Genomic DNA, 12,024 nt, shown 5'->3' with positions numbered 1-12,024 from the left:
TTCTCTACCCTGTAACCTGGTTCTAAGTAATTATCTGTCCTCTAACCTGGTTCTAAGTAATTCTCTGTCCTGTAACCTGGTTCTAAGTAATTATCTGCCCTGTAACCTGGTTCTAAGTAATTCTCTGCCCTGTAACCTGGTTCTAAGTAATTCTCTGTCCTCTAACCTGGTTCTAAGTAATTCTCTGTCCTCTAACCTGGTTCTAAGTAATTCTCTGCTTTGTAACCTGGTTCTAAGTAATTATCTGCCCTGTAACCTGGTTCTAAGTAATTCTCTGCCCTGTAACCTGGTTCTAAGTAATTTTCTGCCCTCTAACCTGGTTCTAAGTAATTATCTGCTATGTAACCTGGTTCTAAGTAATTCTCTACCTTGTAACCTGGTTCTAAGTAATTCTCTGTCCTCTAACCTGGTTCTAAGTAATTCTCTGTCCTCTCATCTGGTTCTTAGTAATTCTCTGCCCTGTAACCTGGTTCTAAGTAATTCTCTGCCCTGTAACCTGGTTCTAAGTCATTCTCTGCCCTGTAACCTGGTTCTAAGTCATTCTTTGTCCTGTAACCTGGTTCTAAGTAATTATCTGCCCTGTAACCTGGTTCTAAGTAATTCTCTACCCTGTAACCTGCTTCTAAGTAATTCTCTGCCCTGTAACCTGGTTCTAAGTAATTCTATGTCCTCTAACCTTGTTCTAAGTGATTCTCTGTCCTCTAACCTGGTTCTAAGTAATTCTCTGCCCTTTAACCTGGTTCTAAGTAATTCTCTACCCTGTAACCTGCTTCTAAGTAATTCTCTGCCCTGTAACCTGCTTCTAAGTAATTTTCTGTCCTCTAACCTGGTTCTAAGTTATTCTCTGCCCTGTAACCTGGTTCTAAGCAATTCTCTGTCCTCTAACCTGTTTCTAAGTAATTCTCTGCCCTGTAACCTGCTTCTAAGTAATTTTCTGTCCTCTAACCTGGTTCTAAGTCATTCTCTGTTCTCTTACCTGGTTCTATGCAACTTTCTGTCTAGATCAGTCCTGTAACTTGGTTCTATGAAAACCCAATTTCACAAAAGGTTTGTATCGTTTGGGGTGCGGTTGCTGAGATGCCCACCGATTGTTAGAATGAAGGGGCAGACATACGCATAACACGCACTCTGTCTCTTCATCTCTGTCTCACTGCTAAAGTAGCGGTGGACAGGATTATAATGGAATCCTATGGAACTTCCGGTATGGTAAGATTTGTAAGTTCCACTTACTGTCATCCGCTATGGATTTTACCAGGTAGAATAGGCAGCTATTCCGCTCTGTGTGGCTTCACCAGCACCCTCCTTTTGTACTAGTCTTGCTTTTCTGAAACATGATCAAGCATTCAGGAAAAGCAGCGTGCTCCAAAACTGATTATATTGCAGTAATGACAGAAGAAATGTCTTTTTCTATTGCAGCTTGAGTTCTACAAAGTCATTCCTACACTGTACATCTCTTCCAGTCTTGTTAAGTAAATGTAGGAGGGGTACGTCTGAGCAGAATCCTCTGATCATTTGATCTGACAAGAGCTGAGTGAATCTTTTCTTGGCAGCTGTCATCTCTCTGTGATTATTAATCTAGAAATAGGCAGCCACACAGTTCTGTTAGCCTTTTATTCGCATATGTTCTATAACATGATTTTGCCATACAGTTTGTACAAGAAAAATTAAATATAGTTCCATTGTTTTATTATCATCCTGTCCCCGATTGTCGTATTACGTGATGAAAGCTGCTTGAAATATATAGCTACTTCAGAGATAAAGGGCTACATTGCCAGGGCGTAAATACTGAAATACTTGGGTTGTTCAATTACCTGACCCCTGGTTTCTGAGGAGGATCAATAGTGTCTGTGCCACATATGGAAATTTCTCTATTATATATTTCACGTAGGGCTTATTCTTACGCTCCATAGAATACAGATACTACAAAGTGTGAAGTCCCGTGAAGATTTTAAAACTTTCAGCTCTCCCGGCGTCATATTGAAACATGATGCTGGGAGTTCCCGATGCTGGCCCATAGTTTCAAGCTCCGTAGCAACTGTAGCAAACTGTGCAATTAAAAGGACCTGTTGTAACCTCTAGCCTGGATACAAGATGATATGTGGTTGGGTATGGAGGCATACGGGTTCCCCCTGGTATCCTGTGGCACACTTGCCCACATATATTACAGCTGGGTTTGTAGATCCTGCACACTCATTGGTTACTGAAGCTGATGTCCCAGCTGGTCCCATGAACATTTGATTGTCAAAAAAATGGGTTGCAGTCTGGTGGAGACATTCTTGGACAGCTCTTATCTGTGTGGGTGACCATCATCCTGCTGGAAAATGACAGATGGCAGCCTTGCCATGAGAGGTAACACATGTGGCTGCCAGAAGTCCTGTTCATATCACTGAGCTGTTAATATCCCTCATATCACTACTAGGGGTGACCGACTGTTGTATGTGATGGATCCCCAGATGTAGAGGCTGCTTGTCGGTGGATCATACAATCCTCTATTTGTCTATCTGGGCTGCTCCCAGCCTGTTTGCCATATGTTTTCGCCCCCAAGTGACCAATGCTCCCAACACCTCCTTACAGCTTGATTAGAATGTCTAGCTGGTGGGAAATCTGTCAAAATGACCATCTTTCTTCTGTCAATGATGCAACCCTCAGTTTGTCATCTGGGCAAAATGTCTTTAAATGGGTCGTAGCGGCATGTCTAGCAGTCAAAGAATTCTCGTTATGAGGTACACTACCCAAAAGTAACCTTTGAGAGCCTTTTTAGATGGCAGCTAGGGGGAGCACTTATATTCCCTCTTGTGGAAAGACCCAGCGTCTAATCAGACTACACCTGTAATCATGGACATATTTGCTAGAGACACAACTGCAGGACAAGTTTTGCAGCAATCCGACATTTCAGCCAGGCTGCTTTATTTTTTTTTTGTTAATAACTTGTTTGGTTTTTTTTCTGTCAGTTCCACTTCTGGTTTTGGATGGAGGTATTGATCAAAATGATGACCAAATACTGACCCAATACAATGTGTGAACCATCAGTCACTAAGAAGAAAATTTGTAACACAAGGGATTTGAATCATGTTTTTAAAAGAGGTTAATAGCAGATGGAAACAATTTGCATCTTCACATAGGCAATCTTAATGGTTACAGTTCACATGAAGCTTCAGTTGTATTCACACAAGGTGGATCTATTACTTGACTGTTTCTTGAAGTACTTAACATTTAATAATTTTTTCCAGTTTTCTGCTATGTTCACAGCAGTCTCTTCCCTGAGGCCCCCCCCCCCCCGCAGCTACCCGCGCCCCCCCCCCCCCCTGACTCACCCGCTATTCCATGCGGCAGCAGCGAGCGGGGAACGAGGAGTAAACTAGCGCTAATAGCACTCGTTTGCTCCTGTCAGTCGGCCCGTGGAATAGGGCCTTTACCTCTCCCCTTGCCTGTGATGCACTGCGTGACAGGTTCCGGTACCCTGGCTGGAAGACATTTTCCCCCGAGTTCTGACATCATGGGTGATTTGGGATAGTTTGTTATGTTCCCCCCTGACTTGCAGTTTGGAAAATGTTTAATATTTCTCTAGCTTCCTGCCAAAATACTGCTGTGCCAAGTACAAAGTACTAGTGTTACTTGGACTCCAAGACTTTCCTGCAGGTGCCTTTTTTACACTCTTAATGGGTTTAATCTCATTCTTACAGATCCCTGTCTCAGGGAGACTACTTCACTAATCCTCCCACTGTCTATGGGGCTCAGCCAGGCCCAGCTTGGCAAACAGTTAAACAATTTCTCCTTTAGACTTGCTCTTCAAGTCACACATGATTTTCTTATGCAACTTCCGCTTATTACACAAATTGTGCTTGCATCTCATGCCATCTGTCCTACTACACAAGCCAAGAGCACTTCCCACCAACAACCCACAAGCGTTGCCCACACCCTCGCTAATTCGTGCCAAACCACAGCCCAAAATAGTCCCACTCTTGTTATCATTGGTGCTTACTGGATTGTTTGTGTGGCCCTTTCATTTTAAAATGAGTGGCTACAAGTCCCCCATTTTTACAGAGCAATATCCTATCTTATCCTATGCAGCCAATATGATACTTCTGGCTGCATGGATTATCCACTCAGTCAATGATTTCTTATTCATCAGATGATCAAGGGCCCCTTTACATGGGTCAATTTGACTGGGTTGACACTGCGTTTTTCCTATCCGTCCAACGTATCTGTTTTTGATTAGTTACTTTTAACGGACAGAAAAACGTAGTGAACACTATTTTTGTGTACATTAAAAAAATGCATATGTTTTGATCCGTTTTATTTTATAATGGAAGTCAATGGAAAAACGGATCCAAACGGATGGCTTAGAATTGCATCTGTTTTTTTTCCATAAAGCGTATACATTAAACGGATAGGAAAAACGCAGTGTGAACCCAGCCTTATTGGGAACAAGTATTCCTACAAATGCTTATTTGGCCCAAAATTGGCCTGTGTAGAAGGGCCATTACAAAGGATACAGGTCCTGCAATGAAGACTATAGAGTTCCTCCCCCTACAGATTCAGAGTTGACAGTCAATATGACCACTTTCTCTTTAGCTTTTGTAACAAAATAAAGATAAATGCCAGTATCTCTATAAAACACATAATCACCAAAGTATCACCAATTAAATCGTCAACAAAATATTCACTCTATCTGATTTCTTTCGAGGTCTGTGCCTAGCTGTCTATGAGTTGCCCTTCATAAATAAGTCATTAGCCTTGAGAACAGTTTATGCGTCTTACTACTATTACCAACCACATTGTAATTATATTTCTTATACCCGGAGCAAATGTAGAACAATGGCAGCCATTAAAGATAAAACTAATATGATTCTTACTTCTAGAGGAAGCGGTTGTCATTGTTAAATATTTAGTTCCACATAATTGTCAAACAAATCAAAGGAAACCCTTTAACATAATACAGAGTAAAAGAAATGGAATGATAAATGTGTCATGCCAAGTTAGCGCAGCAAAGTATGCGACAGAGTTATTAGTAGAACCGACTAACCTCCTTCTCTCCACAGATGTTGCTGATGATGGAGCTGGATGACGGGCTGTATGATGGGCCCAGAACCCCCAAAACTCCCTTGGGAAGGATCTGGCACACTGTAGCGGGGAGATAAATTTCAGAGTTATTTATGAATTACAAAGACTTTAACCTAAGCAAATCATACAGTAGACTGCAGACAGATTGATCATATAAATACATTGTCATTCATCACATTCTCTATGGTATGCCAAGATAAACAGCAGAGGAACCCTCTTATTTTGAAATGTTTTTTTTTAAAGAATTTTTGCTGATTTTCCATTTTAACTTCTAGATTATAAACTAATCCTGAAATCTTGCTGCTTTTAGTCTGGCCAATAGGCCTAATGTTAAAGGGAACCAATTGGCACATTTATGCTGCCAGAACACCTGCACAGACCTCACAGCTGGGTCTCCTATGGTGTCGGGGGCTCCTTGCCTGTCAATAGATCAGTGTTTCTCAACTCCAGTCCTCAAGACCCACCAACAGGTCATGTTTTGTGGATATCCCATACAAAGAAAAGCTGTGGCAGTTACTGGCGCAATGATTATAATTATATCACCTGTGAAATCCTCAAAATATGACCTGTTGGTGGGTCCTGAGAACTGGAGTTGAGAAACACTGCTGTAGATCGAGCTGATAGGACAGAGAGCCGTGACTAGTCACAACTCAGATGACTAGTTCAAGGCTCTTTCCCTGCCTTCCATGCAGTATTAAAAAGTATTTTACCCGACAGATCCTGGAACCCCCGACACCACAAATCTCCAGATTGGTTCCCTTTAAGCTGAAACTTCCTGTTATTTGTGATAATAAAGTAAAGGTTGCTAAAATGTAATCTATACAGAATGACAGTGAAAGGTAACATCAATAGAAAGAAAAAGAAAAGAAGAAACAAAAGAAGCTCAGCCTCCCCCTCCTCTGTAGAACGACCTCCGCAACGGTCCCAGAGGTTACAGAACATGCTTACAAATGTGTTTCATATAAAGAATAAGGTCTGGAGATGTTGATTGTCTCTATGTCAATGGGGGTTGGTGTAAAGCATATCATTAAATCCTGTTAAAAACAGCTCAAGCAATATGGCTGCTCTAATAATAATGTATCAAAAATTTAATAAATAATTAAAATAATAAATTAGAAACAAATTAAAAAAGATGGTTTCAGTATCTGTCTCTAATTGGTAGAAAATATCTAGAAAACACAGTTTCTACTAACTGTTTTGATAAAAAAAAATTTTTTATCGTGGATAAATGAATGCTCTTAACTTGGTTCATCATCAGTTCTTCCTAATCATTCCTTTCTATCGCCAACACATAATTTATTTGTTAATCCATGGAGGGATGAAACTAAAACGGCCTGTGAGAGGTAGTTAGTTTTATAGCAGACAGCATTGTCTGCGATTACCAAAATGATTGCCAAAATGAAAAATCTGCTGAAGACGGGTGTGTGGGACCATAATAAAGAATGACTTCTCCTTTACAGTGATACTGTCACCCCCTTTCTGTATGAGGACTTCTCTACACAGCTGTAAGGCCTAAATTCTGCAGTTTTCATACCATACTTTATAAGGATTTCTTGGTGGTTGGTGAAGTGGAAAATGCTTTTTATCTTTGGTGGATTGTGCCACTTTACCGCGCCCACATTAGTATTGAAGGCCCCCTCCCCTCTGTGTCATCATTAGCACCTGGGCCCCACCCCCTCAGTGGTCATTGGAATGTGCTGGCCTAGAGGTCTAGGCCCCACCCCCTCTTGGTTGGCCCATTCCAATGGACACTTACAGGGCGGGGCCTAGACAGATTGCATCTCAGAGGGCGGGGCCTCCAGCACTGATGTGGGTGGGGCAAAGTGGCACAGTGGTCATGAAGCCCCATCCAGGTGGCACAATCTACCAACAATAAAAAGCATTTTTCACTGGACCTAGCACCAAGAAATCTATAATAAAGGAAGATACTGCAAGGAAACTGCAGAATTTAGGCTTTACAGCTGTGTAGAGAAGTCCTCACACAGAAAGAGGGTGAAAGTGTGACCTTAAACTTTTTGCATTCTACAGGTAGTTTGCTGTGACATTACTTTTTGAGCTATGCTCGTACTGTGACATTATCACAGTGTGTGCATTATCTCACTAATGTGCATCAACCCTTATTTCTATGATTTAAAGGGGTAGTGTGGCGGTAAAGAAGTATTCACAGAATAACACACATTACAAAGTTATACAACTTTGTAATGTATGTTATGTCTGTGAATGGCCCCCTTCCCCGTGTCCCACCACCCCCACCTGTGTACCCAGAAGTGTGGTGCGCTATACATTCACTGACTGAAGATCAGAGACGGGGTCGGCACGTGACAGGTAATGTATAGCACACCACACTTCCAGGTACACAGGTGGGGGTGGTGGGACATGGGAAGGGGGCCATTCACAGACATAACATACATTACAAAGTTGTATAACTTTGTAATGTGTGTTATTTTGTGAATAATTCTTTACCGCCGCACTACCCCTTTAACTGTACATACTATCTTATATAAATCCTCCCACCATACTCAAGTAAAGAAACAATTCATCTTTATTGCACAAATGTAATAATATTATTTATACAAAATCACATGTTACTTCAGTATGTAATCTAATACTTTTTTATGTTATCACACTGCATACTGGTGTGTAACTAGTATGGCCTGGCTTTTTTTTACCAGTACCCTGTGCAATCCCCTGCTTGTTGTTTCTTTGTCTGTATAGTAACCAGTGATGGATGTGATTTTATATAAATAATTTTATTACATTTGTGCAATAAAGATTAATTGTTTCTTTACTTGACTGTGGTGTTGATCAATTTTTAGGATTTATATATTGGTTTTGGGTCTTAACATGGGTCCTAAATGGTACATTTTGAGGGTACAACTATTTCTTTGGATGTGTATACACACACACATTATCTTAGTACTACATGACGTCATTATGTGCATTATGTAACATCACTTTTTGCATTATTCTTGAACATTAAATCTTTACATATTACAACATATGTAATACAATGTAAAATATAAATATAGCCATAAAAAAAGTTGGCAGAACAACAGAGACTCCTTGGAGGTAGGAAAATGTGTCACAACATCATGATAAAGTCACCACATATACTATACAATACGATTACTATGGCACTGGGCACCCAAAATCTAATGTGCATATAGTTACAGGGACACTGCTAGTACAGATGTATGGAAATACATAATTCAACAATTGCTAATACCATCCTGATCACTACACAATACCAGCTCTATGTAGGTAACAGGTAAAGCACCTCAGTCACCACCCTTGCTAGGGTAAATGAGGTAGTGACTGAGGTGCTTTACCTGTTATTTACATAAGGCTTTTATTGTGTAGTGGTCGGGATGGTATGCATAAATAATCACAATAGCTAATAAATTACAATTTACTGTATAGATTAGCATGGTATGTTCAGTAGAAGAAATGTCATACTTGTTTCTGCCGTCTCATACTCGCTGTCTCTCAGAAGCTCAAAGATGTCCACCTCCAGTTTGGATTTTCCTTGTCTCTCGGGGGTCCGGTTTATTCTGTCCTTGGCTAGTGTGATTGAAAGTCGCTCTCCTCTACTGCATTCCATTGGGTCATCTAGAATTGCAGCTGGTGAAAGAATGAGATTACCTTCAGAAATATCCCCCAGAGAGAAGCCACAATGGATTTTTCACTCAATTCGTTGCGTGTTGTGTCCTTTTTAGCAATGCTGCTCTGTTGTTGTGATTTAACGTTTTGTGCTAATCTTATCGGGCAGGATGCTATTGTGAAGTCAGTAGGGGGCACAGTAATTATGCATATTGCAGCGATTAGACATTGCACGTTTTTACATTATGTTATCACTGCAATTCTTATATATTGGTACAAATAGAGAAAGACCAAAGGGGTGAAAGGTTGACCCTTTACGGAATTAGTTATTTCTTAGGTGTCCGCGAAGCAAATGATTGACGTGACCAAAAGACAAAAAACATGAGAAGTTTATCACTAAATATACGCCTTCACTCCTGCCAGACTGGGCTCAGCTCTTTATTTCAGTTCATAATAGCAATAATACATTCACTTTTACACAAAAGTAATATGCCCCTTCCAATGTTTCTGATGTCCATAACATTAAAGCAAGGTCCTCTGAAAGACATCTGCTTTGCTCACTAAAGGCTTTCTGTCTATTCCCAGTAGCCTCCATATCTCTCTCATCAGATTCTTTGCCTGTGTCTGACATCAAACGTTGCAGCGCCTTCAGTTTAGCTACTGTGAGCGTCCGTGGTAAGAGATCATTTGCAAAAATAACTCGACTTGCCTCTCCTTCCTAACTCCAGCACAATGCATAGCGCTGCTCCTCCGAGGCTCCAGCTCCGCCACAAATAAATCTATGCTCTGTAATCACAGCTCCTGTAAGTCATTATGCATGTAATTGAACTGCTACTACTACTAAATCATTACCCTATTAAAAGGAAGCTTAAAGGCTGTGGACACCTTTGGGTGCATTTTTAATGAAATGAATCTATTTGTGATTTAAAAAAAAATTATATTAGGTTTGTGCTAAAACTTTTTGAACCATTTAGGTTCTGTAGCTTATATAGGACTGAACCTAGCAAGAAGCAGAAGCACGTTCATGGTTCAATCTAACAGAGGCCTCGTCTAACAACTTGGTCCCTAACTGATTCTGTCTTCTAATGAATAATACGGTGTTTCTCTATTATTTTTTTTTCTTTGAAAAATGGGTTACGGCTTATTTTCGGAGAAACACACTGTGACACAGTACACTGTAGTCCCTCTCTATACAGTAGTTAGCTGCCATACTGCATGTCCCACTGTTGTTAGGCTCCTATACTGTAATTCTCCTGTAGTTAGGCCTCCATATTGTATACCTCCCTCTCCCCTCAGCAGTTCTTCCCCCACATTGTATACATCCCCTCTGCAGGTAGTCCCCATACTTTATACCTCCCCCTCTGTAGTTGTTGCCCCTATACTGTATACATCCCCCCTCTGCAGTAAGGCCTCCCATACTGTGTAGCTCCCTCCCTCTTTAGTTCTTCCCCCATACTGTATACATCACCCTGCAGGTAGTCCCCATACTTTATACCTCCCTCCCCCTCTGTAGTTGTTGCCCCTATACTGTATACATCCCTCCTCTGCAATAATGCCTCCCATACTGTAAACATCCCCCTGTAGTTCTTCCCCCATACTGTATATATCCCCCTGTAGTTCTTCCCCCATACTGTATACATCCTCCTGCAGGTAGTTCCCATACTTTATACCTCCCTCCCCCTCTGTAGTTGTTGCCCCTATACTGTATACATCCCTCCTCTGCAGTAAGGCCTCCCATACTGTAAACATCCCCCCTGTAGTTCTTCCCCCATACTGTATACATCCCCCTGCAGGTAGTCCTCATACTTTATACCTCCCTCTATGTAGTTGTTGCCCCTATACTGTATACATCGCCCCTCTGCAGTAAGGCCTCCCATACTGTATAGCTCCCTCCCTCTGTAGTTCTTCCCCCATACTGTATACTTCCCCCTGCAGGTAGTCCCCAACGGTGCCCACAATTCAATTGTAAAAAGATAATGTTCCTGCACCCGATATAGCTGTATCACCTGCAGGAACACACCGAACTCCGCATAGCAATGGATGGTGTTATACTAAGTGTGAACATAGCCTAAGATATGATGCAGTAAAAGACCTGGTAGAGCGGGCACTGAAAGGACATTACTTAGTATAACTCAATGCAAATATACAAATAGCAGATATGACACCAAGTAATGCTTGTTTAATAGCTGAACGTTCCGGCTTCACTAAACATGTCGCACGCAATGAAAGTAAATTATTTTATTAATGACATGTTTTTCAAGATCAAGTAAAAAAAAGGGACAGAATCTATTAAAACAGAAACTCTTATTTCATACTTTGCTGCTTCTCCTTAGGAGCCTCCTTATGATGCCGAAATTATTTGAGGCCTGGGCTAAGGATAAGCTATATAATACATTAAGCTGGTTCCAACTTTCTTCAAGATAAGAAGAAACATGAAAAAAATATCACTTTACTGAAAGAGTGGTAGATACTTAGAACAAACTTCCAGCAACTTGGGGTTGGTAAATCTACAATAACTGAATTATAACCTGCCTGGGATAAAGATATACAGTATCTATCCTAAGGCTATGTTTCCACTTTGTAAGACACCATCCGTTCCGTGACCCGGCCAGTTCACAGAACAGCTGGTGTCAGAAAAGCGTGTGTGCCCGCTTTCCGAATTTCCCGCTGCATACAATGAAGCATGCAGCCAGAGCTGCACGCTACATTGTGAGAACTGACAGGGTTTTCTGCGGACGCTATTTAGTGAATAGCGGCGGCAAAAAACTGACAAGTCAGTTTCTTGCGGCACCGCTAGGGATCCCGGCTGGAGTGTATACTATGTGCATACACTCTGGCCGGGATTCCTTAGAAGGCAGCACTATTGTTACAACGGCCATGATTATTACAAAACTTACGCAGTGGGAACATTGCCTAAGATAATAAGAAGGAAAATACTAAAAGGGCTGACTAGATGGACCAGGTGGTCTTTTTCTGCAGACAATCTTCTATGTTTCTATACCTTGAAAGATCGGCTGCATAGAACAATATCATGGACCAATTATTTCAATTCCATCATAACATTTAAATTGGATTAAGATTCTGACTGTTTGCTGGCTATGCCATTAAGATAAAGCAGTACTCCGGCATTGGGATTCTATGATATAAAGCTGTAGGTGGTAAAAAAGTGGGGGACCTGGAGATGCCAGAGGAGGACACCAGGTCCACTGAAGCCACCGAACCACTCACATTATAATCTGTCACTGTTCTCTGGTAGGCCCATAGCAGCACATTGAAGGGGTTATCCAGCAAAAATCTTTTTCTTTTAAATCAACTGGATTAAGATAAAAATATACATTTGTAATTCGCTTCTATTTTAAA

At 41.1% G+C, this 12,024-nt stretch overlaps 1 protein-coding gene across 1 annotated transcript in view; it reads right to left on the bottom strand.

Annotated features, from left to right (window-relative positions):
• GRIK4 (glutamate ionotropic receptor kainate type subunit 4) overlaps positions 1 to 12,024 on the bottom strand; it is a 219,493-nt gene that overhangs the window by 81,926 nt on the left and 125,543 nt on the right. Inside the window, exons 3-4 of the mRNA XM_069948873.1 lie at positions 8,521 to 8,685; positions 5,027 to 5,124 (exon numbers count right to left, since the gene is read on the bottom strand). Coding sequence (XP_069804974.1) covers positions 5,027 to 5,124; positions 8,521 to 8,685 — 263 coding nt within the window. The remainder of the gene's footprint in view (positions 1 to 5,026; positions 5,125 to 8,520; positions 8,686 to 12,024) is intronic.

Source organism: Dendropsophus ebraccatus, chromosome 12, assembly GCF_027789765.1.
Source record: "Dendropsophus ebraccatus isolate aDenEbr1 chromosome 12, aDenEbr1.pat, whole genome shotgun sequence".
NCBI lineage: Eukaryota > Metazoa > Chordata > Amphibia > Anura > Hylidae > Dendropsophus > Dendropsophus ebraccatus.
The sequence above is the reverse complement of the archived record's forward strand: the minus strand, read 5'-3'. Positions and strand labels throughout refer to the sequence as shown.